Source organism: Pogoniulus pusillus, chromosome 4 (genome assembly GCF_015220805.1).
Source record: "Pogoniulus pusillus isolate bPogPus1 chromosome 4, bPogPus1.pri, whole genome shotgun sequence".
NCBI lineage: Eukaryota > Metazoa > Chordata > Aves > Piciformes > Lybiidae > Pogoniulus > Pogoniulus pusillus.
In genome coordinates, this window is record NC_087267.1 from 42,674,797 (window position 1) to 42,702,697 (window position 27,901).

At 43.6% G+C, this 27,901-nt stretch overlaps 1 protein-coding gene across 4 annotated transcripts in view; it reads right to left on the bottom strand.

Moving 5' to 3' along the window:
* The window catches only part of TAF3 (TATA-box binding protein associated factor 3), a 144,339-nt gene that overhangs the window by 14,625 nt on the left and 101,813 nt on the right, over positions 1-27,901 (bottom strand). The window contains exons 3-6 of one of the 4 annotated variants that reach the window (XM_064142691.1): positions 25,907-27,726; positions 16,916-16,998; positions 5,823-5,910; positions 5,336-5,425 (exon numbers count right to left, since the gene is read on the bottom strand). In XM_064142691.1, the coding sequence (XP_063998761.1) occupies positions 5,351-5,425; positions 5,823-5,910; positions 16,916-16,998; positions 25,907-27,726 (2,066 nt within the window). In that variant the 3' untranslated portion in view covers positions 5,336-5,350. The other 3 variants (XM_064142692.1, XM_064142690.1, XM_064142689.1) reach the window with 3 other exon arrangements.

Below are 27,901 nucleotides of genomic sequence, written 5' to 3' on the forward strand. Positions count from 1 at the left end.
GGCAAACAAGTCTAGTGATTTCACAAGCATTGTGTCACCTAATCTCATTCACAAGTTTATTGAGCTTCATCTTAAAACTGGTTAATCCTTTTGTTCCCACCATTACCCTGCTCCAAGATCTCACTGCTCTGGTGGCACGGCAACCTCTCCTAATTTCCAGTCTACATTTATAGACAATTAAGTCCCATTTGGTTTTGTGCCAGCATTGTTCTTTAGCTTAAATTGCTTTCTCCCTTCAAAATATTTAGTTGCCTGAGGTATTTGTAGCCAGCAATTATATCCACTCTGCATATGCCAGCCTAAACACACAAACTTGCTTTCTCCTCCTCTCATAACACAGACTCCCCTGCGCTCCCCCTAACAGAGCTCCAAGCCCTATCCAGCATCTGCTCTTCACAATTCACCCTTCCTGGACATAAGGTGTCGTCAAGAATTGAACATAACATTTCAGATGAAGTACCAACAGGTTCTCATATGATGGCCTGGTCACTTCTACTGTCTCTCCTAAAAATTACCTCTTGCAATGTATCCTACAGTCACACTTGCATCCTGCTTGCAACTCTGTCATACTATGATCAACTGCTAATTCCTCACCCACCCAGTGAACCTGCCCTACTGACACATCTATGATCAGCTCTTTACTCTGGATGAAGTTTCTATTGATACAATTCAAATGCAAAGCTTTAACTGTAGTTTTTAATTTACTTCATTAAATACTATTTCCCCTTCTAATTCAGGGAATCCAATTCTTTCCAGACAATCAACAGATCCTCATTTGTACTGACATGGTCCTTCAACCTTACTGTCCTTACAACAAGGGATGCCATCCAGAGTGACCTGGACAGGCTGGAGAGGTGGGCACAAGCCAACCTCATGAGGTTCAACAAGACCAAGTGCAAGGTCCTGCATCTGGGTTGAGGCAATCTCAAGTACAGGCTGGGCAGTGACTGGCTGGAGAGCAGCCCTGAGGACCTGGAGGTGCTGGTGGATGAGAAGCTCAACATGAGCCAGCAGTGTGCACTTGCAACCCAGAAAGCCAACCAGATCTTGGGCTGCATCAGGAGAAATGTGGCCAGCAGGTGGAGGGAGGTGATTCTCCCCCTCTACTGTGCTCTGCTGAGACCCCACCTGGAGTACTGCATCCAGTTCTGGAGCATCCATTACAAGAAGGATGTGGAGATGCTGGAGTGTCCAGAGAAGGGCCACGAGGATGCTCAGAGGGCTGGAGCAGCTCTTCTAGGAGGACAGACTGAAAGAGTTGTGGCTGTTCAGTCAGGAGAAGAGGAGGCTCCCAGGTGACCTCATTGTGGTCTTCCAGTGTCTGAAGGGGGCCTACAAAAGAGCTGGGCAGGGACTTTTCAGGATATCAGGGAGTGACAGCACTAGGGAGAATGGAGCAAAGCTGGAGGTGGGGAGATCCAGGGTGGATGTGAGGAGGAAGTTGCTGAGCATGAGAGTGGTGAGAGGCTGGAATGGGTTGCCCAGGGAGGTGATTAAGGTCCCGTTCCTGGAGGTGTTTAAGGCCAGGCTGGATGAGGCTCTGGTCAGACTGATGTAGGGTAGGGTGTCCCTGCTCATGGCAGGGGGGTTGGAACTAGATGATCCTTGTGGTCCCTTCCAACCCTGACTGATTCTATGATTCTATTCTATGTTCTGCTGCTTTCTGTGACAAAATTTTATACAAACTTATTAAATCAAATCATTCCTGAAAGAGACCCTTGAGCATGTTCTAAGTTCCCCTCTGGTTAGATCAGCTCTCACGCAACTCTCAGTTGCTATTTTTCTCAGAGCTAGGTCTTTAATGCTAGGAGCTCCTCTGCTAAGCTCACCCTTGCCAGGCTCCCTGTGAACGTCTTGTGTGACTGTGTTCAATGTTTTCCTGTGATCCAGTGAGCTGGCTATTAAACTTTCCATTTTTCATTCACTCAGAAAAGAACATTCTGTGTGCCAGTGGTAGGACAGGCAAACCTTACTACAGCTACGCATGTGTGAGTGTTCCACTTTTCTCTGCTGCAGCTGAGGCTTTCCTTTGGAGGGGATGTTATTGGATCCTGCTCCTGTAATTCTGAAGTGCTCTCAGCATTGGTGGTGGAAATAGACACCCAAGATACATGGCAAGAAGTCTGCTTTTGCAAGTCACATCTCTTGCAGGAACTGCTCTAACCAAGGAAAATCAGTGGCTTTATCAAAGTTTTTAACAAGCCTGTTGCTATGGTTTACTTTTATTCCACTACTTCCAAGTCTCTGCTCAGGCCTTCCTTCAAAATCTGTTTTATGATGACACTTCTGTCTAAATCATTTCTCCTTTCTTCCCTTCTCCAGTATTTCTAGGTTTTTCCATTATTTATTGAAAATAGACTTAACAAAAATTGAATTTAAAAGAGATGTATTAAAAATTACTTGTAACTATGTCTTGCAAATTCAGGACTTCTAGAACCTGGGAGGAAGACTATTCCATTCCTTGACTTGAGCATAGAGGTCCCTGTATTTTTACTGCCCAATTTATTATGATGACTTCCACTGCCATCAATCTGCTGCTGTTATCTATCTTGTTCTCAGGAAAGGACAGAATGAATGAACATAGGATCAGAAGGAAAGTATTCTTTGTTCTTGGCTCATGCATACACTATGCTTCATCTTCTCCTTGGATTAATTTCCATGGTCCTCCTTTCCCCCTGTTTTCTCTATTTGCTCAATATCCTTTACAACATTTAATTCATTGTGACTTCTGCCAAGCCTGACTTTACCTCCACAGTCTTTTCCCTTGAAGATGTAACTTCTTGGCTAACAGCCCTTTTCTGATAGTGATGATGCTTATTCTGAAGGGCCTTCTGGAAGGAGTTATTAATACAAGCCCCTCTGTAGTCATTCTGCTACAAATGCCCCTTTCCCACAGGCAGAGATCATCACAATAACCCCATGCAGCACTACAGATTGTGGGATGAGCAGCTGGAAAGCAGCCTGGCAGAGAGGGACCTGGGAGTGCTGCTTGACAACTGGCTGAACATGAGCCAGCAGTGTGCCCAGGTGGCATGGAAGGCCAGTGGCATCTTGGCTTGTACCAGGAACAGTGTGGCCAGTAGGACTAGGGATGTAATTCTGCCACTGCACTTGGCACTGGTGAGGCTTCACTTCAAGCACTGTGTGCAGCAATGGGCCCCTCACTGCGAGAGTGATATTGAGGTGTTGGAGTGGGGCCAGAGGAGAGTGATGAGACTGGGAAGGGGGCTGGAGAGAAAGTCTTATGAGCTGAGTGAGCTGGGGTTGTTTAGCCTGGAAAAGAGGAGACTCAGAGGGGACCTCATCACACTCTACAACTACTTGAAGGGAAGTTACAGTAAGGTGGGGGTCAGACTCTTCTCCTAGGGAACTTGTGACAAGATGAGAGGGCATGGGGTGAGGCTGCGCCAGTGGAGGTTTAGCTTGGATATTAGGAAGCAATTCCTCATGGAAAGGGTAATTAGACACTGGAATGGACTGCCCAGGGATGTGGTGGAGGTGTTTAAGGAAAGATTGTATGTGGCACTTAGTGACATGGTCTAGTCAATGTGGTGTTGGTAGGTCATAGGCTGGACCTGATGATCTCAGAGGTCTATTTCATCCTCAAAAATTCTGTTATCCTGTGATTTTTGAATCCACCACTTTTGGTCTCCAGTCCAGCTAACATTTCTAGATAACTCCTTTGGTTTACAAACATTTGCACTCTTGAATTTCAGTTACAGGTTTTCTACTGTTTATTTCTTCATTACTTGAAATGAAAGAGAGTTCTCTCCTCAGCCTTCCCCTTTTGTATCTGCTATAGCAGGGGATTTCTCCCAACAACCACAAACACTTTTCTGTTGATGACTCCTGAATCTCCCTCTCATTTTTTCTCACCATTCTGTCTTACATCTCTGCATGGTTCACCACCAGTCTGACAAAACAAAACTGAGCCGAAAGCGTGGCGTCTTGCTAACTTTCATCTTCTTTTCTCTCTCACCATCAATAACAAGCTGCTCAGGCCTTCAATGTAAAAACCACCTGGCATTATCCCCTTTCTGCTGAGCTCTACAGCAAACCCAGAAGCTGGTAAAACATGTTTATGCCAACGAGCTCTTGCAAACTTCCTCTTAGCTGTTCCTTGTTTTGGGGAATGTTATGGGTGGCATGATCTAGAACCTTGTTCATAAACTAGTCCTACATCTCTCCTCCTTTATGGGAATTAGTGTAGAATATGAATGTTGTTAACTACCAGAAAAGTATGCCAGCACAGGTTTGGAAACCTCTAAATCTGTATTTTCTAGCTTGTTACTGAGACATGTTTTTGAAAGAACCAAGTGACCTGGTCAGTCCTGAACTTGGAGGCCCCGTATATAGAATCATAGAATCAGTCAGGGTTGGAAGGGACCACAAGGATCATCTAATTCCAACACCCCTGACATCCTACCCTAGATCAGCCTGGCCAGAGCCTCATCCAGCCTGGCCTTAAACACCTTCAGGGATGGGGCCTCAACCACCTCCCTGGGCAACCCATCCCAGGCTCTCACCACTCTCATGCTCAACAACTTCCTCCTCACATCCACTCTGAATCTCCCCACCTCCAGCTTTGCTCCCTCAATGATCAATTGCTCACAGGTCAACTTTAAGACCATCTTATTCTGTTGTGTCTATGGATGGCTATTCCTGTACACCCTCTTGTCTACATCCACCTTCCAGGAAATGTAATGTGAACCCTTGGGTCTATAGACTTAAACTGGAAGTTAGGAACAAGTTCTTTACCATGAGGGTGGTGGGACATTGGAACAGGTTGCCCAGGGAGGCAGTTGAGGCCCCATCTCTCGAGATAGTCAACGTCAGATTTGACAAGGCTCTGAACAACTTGATCTAGTGGAGGACGTCTGTGTGACTGCAGGGGGGTTGGATTAGATGACCTTTGGAAGTCTTTTCTAATCCAAATCGTGCCATGCTTCTGTGATTCTGTATAGTCTCCTCATTCTTGTTTAAAAGCTTCAAGAGAGGACTGAATAAAAAGGAAACACCTCTGTCAAAGACCAGAACAAACTGGTACCTTTCTCTTGCAGTCATCTTCTATGGACACAAAGTCTATTTTTCAAACAAATATCCATCTTCTTTTCCAATCTTTTGCACATACTTGGTCAGTTTCCGTTGTGCTTCATAAGGGCAGCTGCTCATACTCATTTACACAAGCAATTCACTTATGTGTCTAAACCTGCCTGAAGGTTCTTGTTGGATTTTAATTGTGGTATACAGCACACAATTTTTTTTTTTTTAAACTCTTGAGCAATAAGCAGCAAAATCAAAAGAATCTCACAGCAAGAAGCTGTTTTGTTTTCTAAAGACTCAAGCCTTTTTATGGATTCACTTTTGGAGTCATCGCCCAACGTGGCCAGCAGCAAAATGAAAATAGTTTGCCACAGCCTACCACCTGCCAGAAACAGGATGAATAATTAATCAGGGTGGCTTCAGTAATTATGAAAAGAAAAAAAAAAACAAGAAGAAAAAAAACTTGAAGGACTTCATCTGAAGTGGGAAATACAACTCATACTCAAGCAGCTAAAAAACTCTTCTAAATCACCTCTAGAAATATAAACAAAAGTGATCATTGACTTGTTTTGGTAAAAGGGATATGGTATTCCTCACTTTTTTGTTTTCCCCTCATGTGAAAGCCACTATCCTGCAGCAAGGGAGAGGCTGGGGAACCACCAATGAAGTGAACAAGACTTTTGGATGGATGCAAGACCACACATGGGGATTTTACTGCAGGATCAGGGCCAATATGTTCCACTAAAAAAGAACAATCGGGAAAGGGATATGAATCATACCTGAAACAATATCTTCATTAAAATATGTTCACAACATTTAAAAAGACATTGAAAAATCAGTCCTCCAGCTCTTCTAATTAAAAAAGCCCTACAGAACAGAAAAATGCAGGTATTTATACACACACACACAAAGATTTATGAAAGCTGTAAAGATCACTGGAATTCCTTAAGCACACCTCTGCAGCCTTGGAGAGGAGCAAGATCATTTTTCATTACTCTGCCTCCTCACTTAGGTGGTCCTATTGATCATATCAAAAATGATTTCACCATTACATGCTCTTTTCCACCTTACAGCAGAAGCTGGATTGACACCCAGAGCATTCATTCTGTTCACGCACGGTTAACGCCGCCTTGCTCTGCTAGCTGCTACGCCAGAAAATAATTGGGATACCCATTAGTCCTGCAATAAACACAGACTTTCATTGCCTGGATTCCACTGTTTGATTCTCCCAAACAGTGGTTTGCCCATCTACATTTTTCTCCCTGAAGTATCACTTTTTTTCCCCTCCTCTTTTAATTCCACCAGAAGTTCTCCTGCAGAGCTTTTCTGTTGAATAAGCAGCGTCTGGCAGGGTAACCAACACCGCCCACAGCTGCGTCCCACAATGGCCCCATGCTGCTTGCATTACGTCTTTTGGAGGATTTGGTCACGCTGCCTTAACTGCTCCAAACACTGCTCTTATTCATAAAAACAGAAGGAGGGGCTTCCAGAAGGATTCCTTTACCTGTTTCCCCACCACAAAATAGTGAAATAAATGGAATGGGTCATGAGCTCCTTGGCTGGAAATGCAAACCTACGGCTTGACAAGTCAATAAAAAGCCAATCCTTTCCTCCCCAGCCATACAGAGGGAGTCAAGACTACAGGCACACTATTAAGGGCAATGAGGCTCATGAAGGGCCTGAAGCACATGACCTAAAAGGAGCATCTGAGGGAGCTGAGGTCTGGAGAAGAGGAGGCTGAGGACCTCATCACTCTCTACAACTACCTGAAGGGAGGCTGGAGTGAGTAGGATGCCAGCCACTTGCCCTGATGACAAGTGACAGCACTAGATGAAATTGTTTCAGACTGTGCCTGGGAAGGTTTAGGCTGGATATTAGGAAATATTTCTTCACAGGGAGGGTTATCAAACACTGGAATGGTCTACCCAGGGCAGTGGTGGAGTCACCATTCCTGAAGGTGACTGGAGAAGAGGAGGCTCAGGGGTGATCTTATTACTGTCTCCAACTACCTGAAGGATCATTGTAGCCAGGTGGGGGGTGGCCTCTTCTCCCAGGCAACCAGCAATAGAACAAGGGGACACAGTCTCAAGTTGTGCTGGGGGAGGTATAGGCTGGATATTAGGAAGAAGTTCTTCCCAGAGAGAATGATTTCCCATTGGAATGGGCTGCCCAGGGAGGTGGTGGAGGCACCGTCCCTGGGGGTCTTCAAGAAAAGCCTGGATGAGGCACTTAGTGCCATGGTCTAGTTGATTGGTTAGGGCTGGGTGATAGGTTGGACTGGATGATCTTGGAGGTCTCTTCCAACCTGGTTGATTCTATGATTCTAAGGTGTGTAAGCAGCATGTGGATTCGGGGCTTAGGGACATAGTTTAGTGTTGACTCCTCAGTGTTGGGCTGGACAATCTTTGAGGTCTATTCCAACCACCTATATTCTGTGATTTGGATATGCCTACAGGAGAAGGTTAGTGAACCCCAATATTCTGCTACTGTGGGCAAACACTGCATAATCTAAATCATCAAAGTCTGAGTAGCTCTCCATGACACAGCACCCAAAGTTCCTAAGTTTCTTCACACTGTCTGATTTACCCATACAAGAAGAACTCTACTGAATATGGAAGTTATCATAGAATGGTTTGGGTTGGAAGAGACCTTCAAAGGTCATCTAGTCCAACTTCTCTGCAGTCAGCAGGAACATCTTCAATTAGAACAGGTTCCTCAGAGCCCAGTCCAACCTGACCTTGAACACTTCCAGGGATGAGACACCTATTGCCTCTCTGGAAAACCTGTGCCACCATTCCACCACCCTCATGGTAAAACATTTCTTCCCTAGATCTGGTCTCAATCTCTCTCCTTTCAGTTTAAAACTGCCACTCCATGTCCTGTCACAGCAGATCTTGCTAGAAAGTCTGTCCTCATCTTTGGTTCTTGCCAAATTTCTTATCTTCAACTAGGTCAATAAAAGCTGTTGATGGATTGGATAACTTATTTTCTCCTCCCTTGGTGCCATTACCCTTTTAATGATGAGACATCTACCACCTCTCTGAAAAACCTGTGCCACCATTCCACCACCCTCATGTTAAAACATTTCTTCCCTAGATCTGGTCTCAATCTCTCTCCTTTCAGTTTAAAACTGTCACTCTGTGTCCTGTCAAAACAGATTCTGCTAGAAAGTCTGTCCTCATCTTTTTTACAGGCCCCTTGAAAGTACTGAAAGGTTACAATAAGCTCTCTCTGGAGCCTTCTCTCCTCCAGGCTGAAGAGCACCAACTCACCCTTTTTTTTGTAGGGGAGGTGTTCCATCCCTCTGATCAGTTCTGTGGCCTGCTCTGGATGTACTCCAAAAGGCTTCTGTCTTTCCTGTTCTGAGGATGCCAGAGCTGGACATAGTACTCCAGGTGAAGTCTTACTAGAGCAGAGTGGCAGAATCCTCTCCCTCAACCTGCTGTCCACGCTGCTATGGATTCAGCCCAGGATGTGATTGGTCTTCCAGGCAGCGAGCACACATTGCCAGCTCACATCCAGCTTTTCATCCATCGGTACCCTCGAGTGCTTCTCTGCAGAGCTGCTCTCAATCCCATCACCCCTCAGCTCTTACTGATACAAAGTGACCTTAGGGAAACTCCAATATGGTTCTTGCCAAATTTCTTATCTTCAACTAGGTCAATAAAAGCTGTTGATGGATTGGGTAACTTATTTTCTCCTCCCTTGGTGCCATTACCTTTTTAATGTCGGATCATATATGTGCTTGTGTAGTATTCCCAAGAAAAATCAATCCCTGGGGAGTCTGCATCTCAAGTCTTATGTAAAGCAAGCTTGTTGCAGATAGAAGATGCCATTTAGGTATCTGGGGTTTGAAAAACATTGCCCTATAATAAACTTGGCAGTACTCTATATGCAACAAGTTAGATAATAGTTGTACAGAATTGAACTATGAATCATAGAATCACAGAATCACAGAATATTAGAGGTTGGAAGGGACCTTTAAAGATCATCTAGTCCACATTCCCTGCCAAAGAAGGATCACCTAGGGCAGGCCACACCCAGGGGGGTTTTGTATGCCTGCAGAGAAGACTCCACAACCTCTTTGGGCAGCCTGTTCCAGTGCTCCATCACACCCACAATAAAGAAGTTTCTTCTCACGTTGAGGTGGAAATTCCTGTGTTTCAGCTTATGCCTATTATTCCTTATCCTATTACTGGCCCCCTTCAGAAAGAGTCTGTCACATTCACCTTGACACCCACTCCTCAGATATTTAAAGACATTGATAAGATTCACTCTCAGCCTTCTCTTCTCAAGACTAAGCAGCCTCGGTTCTCTCAAGTCTTTCTTCATAAGACAATACATTTGAGTCCCTCAATCATGCTTGTAGCCCTCCATGGGATTCTCTCCTGTCACTCTTGAATTGGGAAGCCCAAAACTGGACATAGTATTCCAGGTGTGGTCTCATAAGGGCAGAGCAGAGAGGGAGAAGAACGTCCCTAGACTTGACGGACACACTTTTTGTGATGTGCCCCAGGATATCATTGTCCTTCTTGGCCACAAGGGTACATTGCTGTTACGTGAATAACTTGCTGTCCACTAGGACTTCAAGGTCTTTCTCCTAGTCTGTACTGGTGCCTAGTGTTATTCCTTTCCAGATGTAGGACTGTACACCTGTCCTTCAAGAGGTTCACCTTTGCCCAGCTCTCCAGCCTGTCCAGAGCTCATTGGATGGCAGCAGAGCTTTCTGGTGTATCAGCCACCCCTCCCAGATGAGTAACAAACTGCTTTACTGCAATTCTGTTGCCCAACTGTGGTTGCACTGCAAATGATGAATTCTTGAGCAAGCAGCAGTGATGAGCTAAATCAAGTAAATTTAGGAATAACAAACTCCTTATAGAATCCAGCTGTGGTAGGGTCATAGCTTCAAAAAGGAGCTGCATTTCTTTTCAGACTAATATTGCCAACACAAAAATATGTGCTATGAGCACTTTATTTTGAGATTGACTGTCATCCTCCGTCTAAGAGCCTGTGTAATTGTAGAATGACAGAATTGCTTAGGTTGAAAAAGACATCTAAGGTCAGAGAGTCCTCAGAATTAAACCAGAACATGACAGGACAGATTCTCCTATGCTTTTAGTCTTAAAAGTATGCTTCTGGGACAACCATATTACACATAAAGGTCACATCTACCCAACCAGGTTGGAAGAGACCTCCAAGATCATCCAGTCCAACCTTGCACCCAGCCCTAGCCAATCATCTAGACCATAGCACTAAGTGCCTCATCCAGTCTTTTTTTGAATACCTCCAGGGATGGTGACTCCACCACCTCCTTGGGCAGTCCATTCCAATGCCAATCACTCTCCCTCTGGCAACAACTTCCTCCTAACATCCAGCCTATACTTCCCCCAGCACAACTTGAGACTGTATCCCCTTGTTCTATTGCTGGTTGCCTGGCAGAAGAGACCAACCCCCACCTGGTACAACCTCCCTTGAGGTAGCTGTAGGTCTACATTGCCACTTGGTTTTGGGATGCTCTAAAGAAAATGTCAGCCAGGTATGCTGGTGGCTTGTGTCATCACAGAATCACAGAATGTAAGGGGCTGGAAGGGTCCTTGAAAGGTCACCTAGTTTAACCCTCCTGCCAGTGCAGGATCACATAACATAGGTCACAGAGGAGGTCTTGAATGTCTTCGAGGAAGGAGACTTCACAACCTCCCTGGGCAGCCCGTTCCAGTGTTTTGTCAACCTCACAGTGAAAAAGTCTTTCCTTATGTTCACATGGAACCTTCTCTGCTCCAGTTTGCACCCAAAAGAGCCTGACTCCATCTTCCTCACTCTTCACATATTTATAAGCATGAATAAGGTCACTCCTCTGTCTCCTCCAAGCTAAAGAGACCCTGCTCCTTCAGCCCATCCTCATAAGGGAGATGTTCCACTCCATCATCTTTGTGGCTCTCAGGACAACATGCAATTCATGAATGTAAGTTTGGTTTTGCACTAGTAATAACCTACCAAATGCTAGAAAGCTCAATCAAATGTTTGGGCAACAAACATTTTCCTATCCCTTAATCTTTGGGGATTTTATTTTATAACCCAAAGGTCCTTTCACATACACTGTTTACAGACACAGAGAGAGACATAGCTGAGTGTGTGGGCAATTTGTTTCTTTATAATGTCACCTACCTGCTCACTTTACAAATATATAAGACAAGGGGCAACATCAGTAGAGTGGCAGCTATCTAGTTGATTGGACAGGGCTGGGTGCCAAGTTGGACTGGATGATCTTGGAGGTCTCTTCCAACCTGGCTGATTCTATGATTCTTTACAAGTTAAACACTGTTAAAATACTTTTCTTTCTCCTTCTCATGTCTGGTTTTCCAGGATCCCTGTTGATGGCAGAGCTATGATTTGATGCAGTAGTCTGGAGCAAAAGCCTGAAATTTTAAGGTAAATTTGGAGACCTGATTTCACAAAAGCTACATATCCTGCTTCTAAGTCACAGAAGCACTGAAACAACAACCCGTGAGTGGTTTTTCCCTTTGTGGTCTGGCACTAGCATGAGAAGCCATGAGGAGAGGCTGAGGGAGCTGGGGTTGTTTTGCCTGGAGAAGAGGAGGCTCAGGGGTGACCTCAGTGCTGTCTACAACTACCTGAAGGGAGGCTGTAGCCAGGTGGGGGTTGGTCTCTTCTGCCAGGCAATCCACCACAGAACAAGGGGACACAGTCTCAATTGTGCCGGGGGAGGTCTAGGCTGGATGTCAGGAGGAAGTTGTTGCCAGAGTGATTGGCATTGGAATGGGCTGCCCAGGGAGGTGGTGGAGATGCCATCCCTCGAGGTGCTGAAGCAAAGCCTGGCTGAGGCACTTAGTGCCATGGTCTAGTTGATTGTTTAGGGCTGGGTGATAGGTTGGACTGAATGATCTTGGAGGTCTCTTCCAACCTGGTTGATTCTACAATATAAACTATACTTAAATGCAGAATAAATTTCTCTGAAATACCAAAAATCAAAGCACCTGTCTTTGCTGAAGTTTATGTCAACTGTGATTGTAGTTGGAATGTCAAAAAATTTGCTTTTTATAAACTTATGTGCATGAAAAGCAATTGTGCTTAAGAAAACTAACTAGACAAAAAGACACCATGATGCAGGTCAATAGAAGTATTAAATTCTACTCATCATTTGCAGTTGATTTTAAATATAGAAGTCTCCACTAGCTGTGTTTTTTGTTTTGGTTTGTTTTTTAAACAACAAGATAGCATCTTTAGTTCCTTCCTATACTAACTTAGTTAGCAATCTACCTTGATAACACTGGAGTGGAAAAAGAAGTCAGTGAAAAACCCTCCCAACATATCATTCAAATCATATCTAAAAAGGTGGTCATAAATATTTTAGAACCCAGGCAAACCAATAAGAGCTAGGCCCATTAAGGATAAGATCTTTTACAACAAATTAAATAAAACAATTTATTGAAGCCTGGACTTGAGATAAACTAGATTTACTAGCTGACCTTTTATTCATTTAAAGAACAAAATTAGCTCTAATTGCATTAGAATGGAATCCAGTAAATTTCTTCTAATGTGGCATCCATGCAAGTATTGCTGTAATTGTTTACAACTAAGATGGAAATGCTGTGATTAGAATCTACTTTCTTCTTGGTTTACTGTGCAGTTAAAACACTTGCAAAAAAACCAACTCAACAAACCAACAAAAAAAAGCCCAAACCCAACCCCCAAAGTAAAACATTTTTGCCAGTATTGGTTTATCCATCCTTTACCAACAGCACATTTCCATGTCCATTAACTTAACACTATCAGTAACTGTCTCTTTCCAGCTGATGTGTGTTTTAAGAATATTTACACACCAGACAAGCTGAGATGCAGACATCACTTTGAGTTTAGGAGTAATACATATTTGTAGTCACAGAAACAAGAAAGCAGGAGACGTCTCTGCCACTACCATCGCTGCTCTGTATGTTGGTCCAAGCAGGAGGAGCCAAGAAGTGAAATGATAGAAAATAAACTGCTGCACTGCAAAGGCACTTTCCTCACCACTGCTGCACTACTGGACTAAGCTTGTATTGCTGCAGTGCTGTGTTTATGGTGTGATGTGAATCTCCATTTCAAGCACCATCAACCTGATGTGTTTTTCTTCAGCCACCTCAAAGACTTCATGACCCCACTGAGATCTGTAGGTACTTCCACTAAAGAAATGTTTTATGAGACGTTTCCCCAGGTAAACTACCCTTCAGCTAAATCAGTACTTCTGTACTTCCAAAAGCCTCCAAGAAGCTCTTCTTTCTAATGGAAGGAATCATAGAATCACAGAACCATAGAATTATTTTGATTGGGAAAGACCTCTAAGATCATCTAGTCCAACCATTCACCTAACAGCACTATGGCCACTAAACCATTTTCTGAAGCATCATGTCTACACACTTCTTGAACACCTCCAGGGACTCCACCATTTCCCTGGATAACTTCTTGCAATGCTTTTTTCAGTAAATTCCCCCCCTCCTAATATCCAATCTAAACCTGTTGCAATTTGAGGCCATTTCCACTCATTCTATCACTTGACACTAGAGAAGAGACTGATTTCCACCCCACTACAACCTTCTTTCACATAGTTATAGAGCGCAATGAGGTCTCCACTCAGATTCCTCTTCTCTAGACTAAGCAGTCCACATTCCCTCAGCTGCTCCTTACAGGTCTCGTTTTCTAGAACCTTCACCAGCTTCATTGCCTTACTCCAGACACACCCCAGCACCCTCAATGTCCTACCTGTAGTGAGGGGCCCAAAAATGAATGAAGTATTTGAATTGCAGCCTCACAAGTGCTGAGGACATGGGCACAATCACTGCCCTACTCCTGCTGTTCACAGTATTCCTGTTACAGGCCAGGATGCTGCTGGCTTTGGCCACCTGAGCACACTGCTTGCTCATGCTCCATGTTTTCATTGCTCCATCTAGTTTTCACTCATCATTCTCCAAAACCTTTCCACGTGTGTATTAGTTTGTGTGGCAAGATTTTGGTAGTGGAGAGGTTACAGAGGTGGCTTCTGCGAGAAGCTGTTAAAAGCCTCCCCTATGTCAGACAGGTCCAGCGCCTTTGGCTCTAAGATGGACTCCCCACTGGCCAAGTCTGAGCTCATCACTGACAATGGTAGCACTTCTAGGATAATGTATTTAAGGGGAAAGCTGCTGTGCAACAGCAATTGCAGCTGGAGAGCAGAGTGAGAATATATGAAACAACTCTGCAGGCATCAGAGGTCAGTGAAGGAGGAGAGGGAAGAGGTGCTTCAGGCACTGCAGAGATTTCCCTGCAGTCTATGGAGATTTATGGTGGAGAAGATATCCACCTATAGCCCATAAGGGACCCCATGCTGGAGCAGGTTGATGCTCAAAGGAGGCTGTGACGCTGTGGGAAGCCTGTGCTAGAGCAGGCTCCTGGCAAGACTTGTGGACCTGTGAAGAGCTCACACTGGAGCAGGCTTGCTGGCAGGTCTTGTGACTGCAGCAAGTTCAAGAAGAATGGCAGCTTGTGGGAAGTACTCACACTAGCAAAGTTTATGGAGGACTGTGCCTTTTGAGAAAGACTCCACGTTGGAGCAGGGGAAGGATGTGAGGAGTCCTCCCCATGTTGAACAAGATGCAGCAGAAAGAACATGTAACGAACTGACCACAATCCCCATTCTCTGTCCCCCTGTGCTGCTCGTCAGGGAGGAGGTAGAGAATTTGGGAGTGAAGTTGAGACTGGGAAGAAGAGAAGAGCAAAGGGAAGGTGTCCTAAGATTTGATTGTACTTCACATTATGCTACTCTGCTTTGATTGGTAAAAAATTAAACTAATTTCTCCAGGATGAGTCTGTTATACCCATGACAGTAATTGCTGAGTGATGTCTCCCCATTCTTATCTTGACTCATGAGCTTCTAATTATATTTTCTCTCTCCTGTCCAGCTGAGAAGGGGAGTGATAGATCAGGTTTGGTGGATACCTAGCAGATAGCCAGGGTCAACCCACCACAACTGGTGATGGATGGCATTCTCAAACAACCCCATGCAAATAAATTCCAGAGATGTAATTACAATGTGTCATTTCTATAGGATAGTTAGCAGATATCCAGAACTTATCAACAAAATGAAATGCAAATTTAACTTTCTCTTACCATAACACACCACAAAACCTTTTCTTTCTATTTGTTACAAGCTACTTAAAGGGTTGATGACATTACTATGGTCTTTTCACCTAACAACTTTAAATAAAGACTTCAGAGGTCCAGGTCACACACATAGCTATGTCGTGCTTTGCTGCAGAGCCACACCAGTCCTTTTCATAACGGCCACAGCACGTGAAGATTAAAAAGTACTCTGAGTTCAGGCTGAATACTAATTGTTGAGAATGAAAGCCAAAGTATTATTAGAGTAGGACAGTTCCACTGCAAGTCCTGCTGCATTAGACACCAGATAGACACACAACACAGAACAATTCCCAGAGCTATGTGGCATAGAGAAGGGCAACAAAGCTGGTGAGAGGCCTGGAACACAGCCCTGTGAGGAGAGGCTGAGGGAGCTGGGGGTGTGCAGCCTGCAGAAGAGGAGGCTCAGGGCTGACCTCATTGCTGTCTACAACTACCAGAAGGGAGGTTGTAGCCAGGTGGGGGTTGGTCTCTTCTGCCAGGCAACCAGCAACAGAACAAGGGGACAGTCTCAGGTTGTGCCAGGGGAAGTATAGGTTGGGTGTTAGGAGGAAGTTGTTGGCAGAGAGAGTGATTGGCATTGGAATGGGCTGCCCAGGGAGGACGTGGAGTTACTGTCCCTAGAGGTGTTCAAGCAGAGCTTGGATGAGGCATTTAGTGCCATGGTCTAGATGACTGGATAGGGCTGGGGGATAGGTTGGAGTGGAAGATCCTGGAGGTCTCTTCCAACCTGGTTGATTCTATGATTCTGTGATCAACTTCAAACCAGTAAATGTCACATACACCTACTGAGAAGGAGTAGGTCAGCACAGAAAAAGAGAATATTCATCAAAATGTCATTTAACTGAGAAAAGAGAAATCTTGGTAGCTAGGAGATTTAGTTCAGAAACAACATTGTTCTGTAGTTCTACTGCACTATTTAACATGATAAATGGAAAGAAAAAAAATCTGCTTTGGTGCTCATGTTTACCATCAGACATGAAAGTATGTTCTGTGTCATCAATAACATCATTAAAAGCTGATTAAAAGAAATCCTTCACATACAACACAGGACAAGCCATTCAAAACCCAGTGACGCATCGTTTCCCCAGACTTCCAGCCACCTGCTCATGCTGTGTGATCTCAGGATAGGGATCATCCTATTTATGCTCACTAAGTACAAAGTAACTATTATTTGTAGAGCAGCACCCAATAATTAGGGAGCTAGTGAACCAACACTTAAAATGCGTTAGGTACACTCATGAATAATCACCAACAGTTATAATAAAACAGATGTGCAGAAAGGAATTTCAACTGTTATGCTTTAAAACATAAAACAACTGTTAGCTGAGGAGTGTTATGAAACCTAGCTGTAGGTTACACTAGGAATAACCATCCATTATGAAAACCTCACTAAATGTCACTGGAGGCATCATATGAGTCTAGATGGAGTCTTTTACTCTGCACCTTTGAAAGGCATGGAATGAGAAACACTGTAGAATGGATAGAAGATGATAGGTCCCACATGGAGAGTAGTAAAACAAGAGCAAATGTCCAAAACATTTCTGCTTCTAAGTGTTCTGCTTGATTATTACACTGGTCAAAAGTGTCACAGCTGCATGGATGCCACAAGCATTTCCCACTAAGAAAAAGAGCAATCACAAGCAACATAAGATGAGCTGTGGGCAGCATACACCTTGCAGATGAATTTATTTGTACTTACATCTTGTCTTGGCCTGCACCTACTCTTAATGTCAGCCGAGGAATAACCGGTGATGGAGCTGGAACAACTGGTTCCACCTTTATCTGTACAAGGGAACACAATCAACAGTTAAACAGACTCACAAAACACATTAATTACATGAAAGCAGTAATGGAGTTAACCAAACAGAATATATTGGCTTCATGACATACTCTAGTCCACTCAGGTGAGACCCCACCTGGAGTACTGTGTCCAGTTCTGGAGCTCCCTTTACAAGGATGTGGATGTGCTGGAACATGTCCAGTGAAGTGCCACTGGGGTGATCAGAGGGCTGGAGCACTTTTCCTAGGACAACAGACTGAAAGAGTTGAGACTGTTCAGTCTGCAGAAGAGGAGGTTCCAAGGTGACCTTATTATGGCCTTCCAGTATCTGAAGGGGACCTACAAAAATGCTGGGGAAGGCCTTTTCAGGATATCAGGGAGTGACAGGACTAGGGGAAATGGAGTAAAGCTGGAGATGGGTAGGTTCAGGCTGGATGTGAGGAGGAAGTTGTTGAGCATGAGAGTGGTGAGAGCCTGGAATGGGTTGCCCTGAGAGGTGGATGAGGCCCCATCCCTGGAGGTGTTTAAGGCCAGGCTGGATGAAGCTCTGACCAGGCTGATCTAGGGTAGGGTGTCCGTGCCCATAGCAGGGGGGTTGGAACTAGATGATCCTTGTGGTCCCTTGCAACCCTGACTGATTCTATGATTCTATTCTATGATTCTACGATCTCTGCTCTCTCACACTTTGTGTTCTTGTACAGACAGTCAACAGTGTGTTGGGAGCTCCCAGATACAGTTCCAGACATCAACTTGAAATTTCATTGCATTTGTACTTGCCCACATACTTTGCTAACAAGTCTTCTAGATTTAATATTTTGCTTAGAGATACAAAACTCCCTAGTTTGTTTCTGAACAATGACATGAAATGCTCTGACCACAGCACTCAAACTTGACAGGTAACCATTGATGTTTGTATTTTTTCTATTTTGGAGATTTAAATTCAACTATTTCCCAAGTTCATCACATAAATGCACTGTGATCCTCTTGAATATGAATTAGACACAGAGGAAGCAAATAAAGCCCAAGCACCACCAATAGTCACAGCTCTCCAGCTGGACCTGGCACCACTGATCACCACTCTCTGAACTCTATCTTGCAACCAGTTCCTAACCTGCCTCACTGTCTGCTCTTCCATCCCACACTTGCTCAGCTTGCTCACTAAAATGTCATGGGAGACCATGTCAAAGGCCTTGATAAGCTTAAGGTAGACTACATCCACTGCTTTCCCTGAATCTACCCATTCAGTTATGGCATCATAGAATGCTATCAGGTTAGTTAAGCATGACTTCCCCTTGGTAAATCCATGCTGACTACTCCTGATAACCTTCTTCTCTTCCAAGTGCCTTGAGATGCCCTCCAGCAGGAGCTGCTCCATCATTTTTCCAGGGATGGAGGTGAGGCTGCCTGGTCTGTAGTTCCCTGGAACCTCTTTCTTGCCCTTTTTGAAGACTGGAGTGACTTTGGCTCTCCTCAGGTCCTCAGGCACCTCTCCTGTCTGCCACAATTTGGCAAAGATGATGAGAAGTGGTAGAGCAATAATATCAGCCAGTTCTCTCAGCATCCTTGGGTGCATCTCATCAGGGCCCATGGACTTGTTAATGTTTAATTTGTATAACTGATCCCTAACCCAGTCTGCACTGACCAGTGGGAGGGCATTCCCTGCTCCAGGCTTCTTCTCCTTCATCCAGGGTCTGGAGCACATAGGGGACTTCAGCCTTAGGTGTAAAGACTGAATGCCTTCTATCTGGCAGAACTGCCAATTCCCATTGAGCTACTGCTTTGTAAAACATGTACAGGATCATCTCAGATTTTACATCAGACATTGTAATAATGACTCTTCACACATCAAGCCACTCAATTTACATCCCTATATACCAGAAGTGCATATACATTATATATATGTATATAGGTAAAGAAAGAGAGGCAGACTGATCTCATTTTATGCATGTGCACCATCATATTTAATAATATGAACCTGGTCCAGGAACTTAAAGAGATAAAAATGTGTACAATAAATGGAAACCCAAGCAACTCCCAATGGGAGAAACCCATTTAAGAAAGCTTCCACGAATAAAGGGAGGGCAAACAATCAATTGAAAGCACAGAAAGCAGTGAAGGAGACAGCAGGCCAAAGTGGGTGGACTCCATTAGGACTTAACATTGAGGAATGGTAATGACAAAGTCCTGTGCCATGCACTTGCCCAAAGAATTGAAGGTGCCCATTAAGAGATGTCTGCTCCAGAGAGAGAAGAGCTGCAGCCTGAGGAACATTTCTGTTTTGACACAGTTAACCATGCTTTTTGCTAAAGCTCTCCATGGATATGCCTTAGTCTACTTCACAGGCCTCCCTCTATGCTTCTATTTATATAGCACAGGTTTTTGTTGGGTCATTTCCTTGGAGCATTGCAAGAGCTTTTCTCCTCCGGAGCTCCTAATGATTGCAACAATTTCACTGCCACTTTCCACAGGTCTCTTAACTGCTTAACCTGTGGCATTGTCCAATGGATAGATATAGAACTGAACCCTTGGTAGAGGAGACTCAGGAACATGGTTTTGCACAGACCATTCTGCCTCTTTTCTTGATGGTTTCTCCTCCTTCTCTAGTGTTTCTTTTGGATTCAAACCCCCCTAGGACAAGCACTGCTGCTTAGCTTCCAGCACACAGCACAGAAACACACCCATGTCATCTGAGATTTGTATAAAGGTTCTTTGTGTTATCATTTGTATACTACCAAGATGTTTTAAACATGGCTCACATGGCAGAACAAAAGCACATAAACCATTTCTTTATGCTCAGATATCAACACTGCAGTCTGCTGTGAGAGAAAAACTGAGCTCTGCAACAACCCTAAATCTTATCCTTTGGTACCAGAGAAGAAGTATCTTTCCACATGGGTTTGTGTGTAGGGTTTGCATGACTGGAGCAGAGAGAAAATTAAGGAACATTCACAGTCATATCCTAGTCCTCCTTTGCATCAATGACAGGATTTTAATTCATGAGCAAGGGTAGTTTAATTTGGGGCAGCTCTGGCAAGCCCTGCCCTGATACGAGGATGGCTCCATTTCTCATGAAGCAGTTCCTCAACTGCTTTAGTTTACAGCTCAGCGTATTAAGGTTAGCTGAAAGTGGGTCAGCAGCTGCTCAGGGAGCTGCTCAGTCACTCCTCCAGCACGCCCAGTAATCTCCATAGTAGAGGTGGGGTGTAACTGCTTCAACCGTTTGATTTTAATTGGGTACTGCATGCAGGGCAGCACCCCAGCTCACTGTATCCTATTTTGGCTACAAAGGCACCTCAAAACTTAACTGCAAAAGACACAGATGCAGGCAAGCCACGTGAAAAAGCTTCTCTTCCTCAGTGTCACCACTGAACACTGCCAGCATGGAGCCTTTAGTTTCTGCTTTCTGCCACTGGCGCAGAGTACTGGTTGCTGTTTTGTGTTTTCCAGCAGCTCAGAGTACAAATTATACAACCACAGAACGTTCTGGGTTGGAAGGGACCTTTAAAGGTCATCTAGTCCACCTTTGCCCTGCAGTGAACAGGGACATCTTTAGATAAGGTTGTTGAGATTACAGGGAAAACTTGATAAAAAGCTCCAATTCCCCAACAAGGTGGGATGCATGCTTAGGCAATAACCTAACAACACTAAACAGTCACAACACTAAACAATAACAGTACTAAAGCGACAGAAACAGAAGAGTGACTCAATGATAAAATATAGCAGTACTAGAAATAGAAGTCTGGGATTTTCTACAGGCATGAGGAGCTGAAACTGCTGTTAGCCCACCAAGGTGTTTTTCAGACTACTCACACCTCTGAAGTGGCTGTTCTGGGGAAGGTTCAATCATAGAATCAACCAGGTTGGAAGAGACTTCCAAGATCATTAGGCCAAACTATCACCCAGCCCTATTCAGTCATCTAGACCATGGCACTAAGTGCCTCAGCCAGGCTTTTCTTGAACACCTCCAGGGACAGTGACTCCACCACCTACCTGGACAGCCCATTCCAATGCCAATCACTCTCTCTGCCAACAACTTCCTCCTAACACCCAGCCTGTACTTCCCCCAGCACAACTTGAGACTGTGTCCCCTTGTTCTATTGCTGATTGTCTGGGAGAAAAGACCAAGCCCCACCTGGCTACAACCTCCCTTCAGGGAGTTGTAGACAGCAATGAGGTCACCCCTGAGCCTCCTCTTCTGCAGGCCAAACAACCCCAGGTCCCTCAGCATCCAACCAGTAACTTGATCATTTGCTCTTAAAGCACAACTGCTGGCTAAATAAGTAATTGTGTGATCTAAGAGCTAAATTAAGGAAACATGCACTTTTAGGGGTTAAAACGAAAGAGCAGCATTCTGGAGTAATACTGGGAATTGGGGCCAGCAGAAGAGCATTTACAGTGGATTACTAAGCTTCCCAAATCACCAAAGAGGTAAAGTCCAGCAATATAAGACTCCTTTGTAGCTAACTAAAAATACATTGTCAGTGGATTTGTCCAGTTTTATGTATAAGCAATACTTCTTTCACCTGAACTAATACTAGTAGTCATATAAGCCCCTTATTGCCATGTGCTGCATTTTTTTTGCTAATCTTCAAGGATTTAGCTTCTTTGCCACATACCTCAGGGCACCAACTGATAAAGCTCTAACTCTCCATTTTTCCAGGACACCAGCAGTGCGGCCTTGCAAAAAATGAAAATCGCTCAAGAGATTTAAAGGGGAAATTTATTTTTAAAATCCTGACTTGCAGCAAAGAGGTGGATTTAAAAAAAGCTTATCTATCAGCAATCAGTTCAAATTCTAATTCTATCTGGGGACTCTTTCATGCATTCTAGCTTTAAAGTTTATCTTTTGACAGGGACTTTTTGCCAAGGTAATGGGCAGCTTTGTCAATTTAATTTGTCCCAAGTTTTTCTTACAGTTGAACTCCTTCTCCTAATGTGTATGTTCAGGCTATACCAAAAGCTTTACCAGTTGTATTGGTCTGTGCATCTTTTAGGTGGCTCTAAAGCAAACTGTATAGACATATTTGCAGAACAAACGATGGGAAAAAAACCCACAAAACTCATATTTAAACTCATATTTATCTTATAAATATGTATTTAACTTAAAAAGAAGTCCCTGTGGAAATCATAGTATCAACCAGGTTGGAAGAGACCTCCAAGATCATCCAGTCCAACCTAGCACCCAGCCCTATCCAGTCAACTAGACCATGGCACTAAGTGCCTCATCCAGTCTTTTCTTGAAGACTTCCAGGGATGGCGACTCCACCACCTCCCTGGGTAGCCCATTCCAATGGGAAATCACTCTCTCTGCCAACAACTTCCTCCTAACATCCAGCCCAGCACAACTTGAGACTGTGTCCCCTTGTTCTATTGCTGGTTGCCTGGGAGAAGAGACAAACCCCCACCTGGCTACAGCCTCCCTTCAGGTAGTTGTAGACAGCAATGAGGTCACCCCTGAGCCTCCTCTTCTCCAGGCTAAACAACCCCAGCTCCTTCAGCCTCTCCCTCATAGGGTTTGTGTTCCAGGCCATGCTTAAAGAAACACTGACAACACATCTCAGTCATGACAGACAGAGACACTGTCCTGGTTCTAGTTTATATTTCCCAGAGACTCAAACAAAGTTAATAGAACCAATAACAACTAATGGATGCCTTTCCCTCTCCCCCACTTTTGCAAAGAAAGGAATTAGATGCAGAGAGGAAAAGGTAAAACACACCCAATGAAATAGTCTCACTTTGATTAGGAAGTTAAAAGAGAAAACTTTAAACAGTAAATAAAAGGTTTGTGAGGCAAGGGAGTTACAAAGAAGTATAAGGAAGGAAAAAAAACAAGATTTTATATATATATATATGTATGTACACAACCAGAGTGATGGCAATGGGTGTCCACCTCATGGAAGGATGGCCATGTGGTAAACCAAAAGAGCAGCAGGAACAAAAGGGTGGTGCTGTCAGGCAGGGAGGCAGGGCAAGAGAGAACAAAACAGAAAGCTCCTCTGTTTTTATAGGGGGCTAGACAGGAAGAGGGAGAGGGCTAACCACTACACCTGGGGTCACAGTATCACAGTATCACAGTATGATCAGGGTTGGAAGAGACCTCACAGATCATCAAGTCCAACCCTTTACCACAGAGCTCAAGGCTAGACCATGTCAGGTTCAAGATCCACCCCCCCAGGGAGACACAAAATGGGAAATCTGTGAAAGTGTAGCTGCAGTCTAAAACCAGCCATTAAATGAACGTGGAAAACTGGACCACCACCCTGTCAATCATGAACTCATGCACAGCAGACAAATGTTAGTTCTCCAGATCACCCAGATTCTGCAGTGGGAAACTATTACAGAGCCACCAAGTCATTCAGGTTGGAAAAGACCCTTGAGATCATCAAGTCCACCCATTAACCCTACTCTATAAAGTTCACCCCTAAGCCGTATCCCCAAGCACCACATCTAAAATTCTGGGGTAAGATTTAAAATGGAGGCAAGATGTAAACTGAGGTGAGATGCTAAATTTTGGGGTGGGATGCTAAATTGGGATAAGATATAAAATGGAGCTAAGATGCTAAATTTTGGGTTGAGATACTAAATTTTGGGGTAAGATATCAAATGGAGATAAGATGCTAAATTTTGGATTAAGATATAAAATGGAGCTAAGATGCTAAATTTTGGGGCGAGATGCTAAATTTTGGGGTGAGATATAAAATGGAGATAAGATGCTAAATTTTGGGGTGGGATGCTAAGTTTTGGGTTAAGATATAAACTGGAGGTAAGATGCTAAATTTTGGGGTAAGATGCTAAATTTTGGGGTAAGATATAAACTGGAGCTAAGATGCTAAATTTTGGGGTGAGATGCTAAATTTTGGGTTAAGATATAAACTGGAGGTAAGATGCTAAATTTTGGGGTGAGATGCTAAATTTTGGGGTAAGATATCAAATGGAGATAAGATGCTAAATTTTGGGGTGGGATGCTAAATTTTAGGGTAAGATGCTCAACTTGTTTTAGATATAATATGGAGATAAAATGTAAATTGAAGCTGAATGCTAAATTTTGGGGTAAGATGCTAAATTGGGGTAAGGTATAAAATGGAGATAAAATGCTAAATTTTGGAGTAAGATATAAAATGAAGATAATATGTAAATTGAAGTGGAATGCTAAATTTTGGGGTGGGATGCTAAATTTTAGGCTAAGATGCTCAATTGGGGTAAGATAAAATGGAGATAAGATGTAAACTGAAGTAGGATGCTAAATTTTGGGGCGGAATGCTAAGTTTTGGGGTAAGATATAAAATGGAGACAAGATGTAAATTGAGGTGATATGCTAAATTTGGAGTGAGATGCTAAATTTTGGGGTGAGATGCTTAAATTGATGTAAGATGTGTCCCTGCCCGTGGCAGGGGGGTTTGAACTAGATGATTCTTGTGGTCCCTTCCATCCCTGACTGATTCTATGCTAAATTCTATGCTAAATTCTATGCTAAAAGACCTTTAAACACATCCAGGGTTGGTGACTCCACCACCTCCCTGTGCAGCCTGTTCCAATGTCTGACTACTGGTTGCTGTGAAAACATTTTTCCTCATGTCCAGTCTAAACTTACCCTGTTGCAGTTAAACATTTGTCAGCTTCAAAACAAATCTGCTTTTGGAATCAGCAGTTTGTTTCAAGTCCAGCAGGTAGGGAGGGATATCCCAAATCTGAGTTTGTATGAACTGAGTATTACACTCCAAGCAGGATGTAAAGAGCATCTTGGTAAAAACAGAACTTGGGTAGTGTTTCCTAATGCTAAGGATAGAGATTTAGAAAATCCTATATCCAAGGTTATCATACATGGAGACAATCTCTTTCTTTTCTTCTTTCTTCCTCTTTTCTTTTTAATATTACCAATTTAATACATATTAGAAGGTGAAGTGACAAAAAAATTAGAGCACACCCTGAATTAGGGGAGCTGTTTCTAATGGGATTTCAAATCTGATAACATGCAAATATGCTGGTTTCATTTCTTACATAGGAAATATATTCTCAAGATTAGGTGATATTGGAAAGAAGAAATTATCTTTGGCTGATGGAAATCAGTATGAGTTGCAGGAGTGGAAAGAGCTTGAACCCACTTGAAACCTAGCTCTCCTCTCTCTCGGGCAGAGCATTCAAAAGGGAAGGTGACATTTGAACATTTAGACCATCACTTGAAAACCATTTTCTTACTTTAAACAAACTATAACAAGAAGGGGGTAATTGTGCTAAAACAGGATTCAGCAGCTCCTCTGAACATCTGAGACAATTGGTGAGCCTGTTCATTTGAAAGCAGTCTGCTCCTCAGTTCTGCCCACTTGGCAATTTGCAGGCTTCCACAAGCTTTGCAAGAGCAGACTTTGAGAATTTAAATGTCAAGTTGCTATGAAAGGTATAGGTTTGCTGGCCCTACTAGTGAAAATACACAGAACAAAATCAGTGGGTTGCTGTGCTATATCTGCATCTCTGGAGACTTCCAAAACCCACCTGGATGTGTTCATGCTGGCCTGCTCTAGGTGATCCTGCTTTGCAAAGGGGTCGGACTAGATGATCTCTAGAGATCCCTTCCAACCCCTAATCTTCTATGATTGTAAGTTCTTGCTCTGTGTTTGCTGTTGTTGAGTCTAAGCCCCAGCTTTTCAAAGTGAAAAGTGAGGAAAACCAAAAGGACAATTCCACATTTCAAATTCACAGAATTGAACTTCCATTGCTTTGTCTTCCAAAGAGGTGGGATAATCCCTGAAACTCTTGGAGGGCATCTTCCTTGGAGGTATTATTCTTAAGAAACACCCTAATCTGAAGTCATGCATCTCCTCAAAGCTGTTACACACTGCTTAGCAGCAAATACAGGAATCCATGTGCATTTTTCAAGCAAGTATGCCACCTCAACTCATCCCAACAGCTTACCTTCTCATGTTTGTGTTTCTCTTTTTCTTTCTCTTTCTTTTCTCTTTCTTTCCTCTCCTTTTCCTTCTCCTTCTTCTCCTTTTCTTTGTCCTTCTCCCTTTCTTTCTTTTTCTTCTTCTCTTTTTTGTCTTTCTTCTTCTCTTTTGGTTTCTCTTTGTCCTCAAACAGTTTTTCAGGAAGCATTGGAGACAAGGAAGGTAACATGCTGGGAAGCCTCATTGCAGCTGGTGTGCTGAACAAGGGCAAAGACATTTCTTTGGGAGGTAACACAAGAGGTGCTGATGGAGCCTTTATCTTATCTTCCTTACTCTTATCTTTAAGTTTCTCTTTGTCTTTCTTATCCTTGTCTTTTTTTCCTTTTTCTTTCTCTTTCTTTTTATCTTTATGTTTTTCTCTCTCTTTTTTGGTATTGCCATCTTTCAACTTTACTTTTGTGTCAGCATCCTCAAAGTCCTTTAGTTTGAATTTATAAGGATCAAGATCATCATCTTTGAGTAGTTCCTTCCACTGAAACTTTGCTTCCTTGTTTCCTTCCTTGTCTTTATCCTTCTCCTTGTTCTTTTCCTTCTCCTTATTCTTCTCCTTGTTTTTCTCTTTATCTTTTTCCTTTTGTTTTTCTTTCTTCTTCATTTTTGTCTTCAGCTCTTTTTTCAATTTCTTTTTCACATCTACTGATGAGGCCAACTTGGTTTTCTCCTCATAAACCTTGATCAGAGGTTCTGGAGTTGGCGGTGAAGCAGAAGGAGAGGAGAAATAAGTGAAGTTGGTGGGTGGATTGGAGGGTGTCCCCATGTTTGCTTTTCGAATGACTTCATCAATTGAGTCATCCATTGTCCATGAAATGTCTGAACTGGAAGTCCCACCTGAGGGAGGTATGGGAGTTGCTCCTGCCTTGTTTGTATTATTGGCAGAAACAGAAGGTTTAGGAGTTGTAGTCTCTGAAATAGAAAGTCTTTTAGGACTGGTGAAAATTTCCCCTTCTGACTCAGAACCAGAGGAAAACTCAAAAGGATCTGGTTCTCGTTCTGCGCATGCACGAGCAATCACTGCATCGATTGAGTCATCGATGGTCTTGTCCATTACTGGTACCTTCTTAGCCTGGTTTTCAACATTTGGCTTGGTGACAGGCTCAGGTGGCGTCTGTCCTTGCTTGACTTGAATGTTTTCCTTTCCTACCTTGTCACTTAATGCAGCCAGAGGGGCTCTGCTTGGCGTTTCAGGTTTGACAGGTGGTGGCTGTGGAATATGAGCAGGAACCTTTGGGCTTTTGGGACTTTTTGGGCTCTTGGAGCGACCTGGTGACTTTTTTTCTTTGGATCCAGTTTTTGGTGAACATATGGGACTTCCAGTTACCACTGGTGAGGGTGTAGTTTTAGGTGATTTTGTCTTTTGTCCTGGAGAACTTGTTTTGGACTTTGTTTTAGGTACAAGCGGCTTTGATTCTACAGTTTTGGGGGCTGGCACTTGGGGTTTTGCAATGGGGGCCAACATTGGTGGTTCTGGTGAAGGAGGGGCTAAGTCTGTACTGTCCTGAACATGAACTGGAGAAAGCATTGGTGGGACTTTTTGAGTGTTTATTGAGCTAAGAGGCTCACGTGGTTCCAAAGCTCCATCCAAGGTGTCCCCTTTGGAAACAGACAGTTTTGGCCGTTTCACAGGTGGAAATTCCTCAGCATCAGGACTTTCTAATGGCCTCTTGCTCAAGTAGTTCTCATCGTTAATTGCCTCGTCCTCTTCCATCTCTCCCTCTTCCTCCAGTGGCACCTGCATGGCCTCTGCAGATGTACCTCCATCTGTAGGCACCTGTTCCTCTTCCTCCTCTGTAACAAAGAGCATTTGAAAAAAGCATTAGGATAATTAAAATGTGTTTTACAGAAACAAACAAGCATTAGGGCAAATGGTCACACACTTCTCAGCCCATCACTAGTAGCTGGCTTCCTAACAGCTTCTTACTGGTCTACTTGGTATGAAAGTGGCACCTCCTCTGCTCCATAT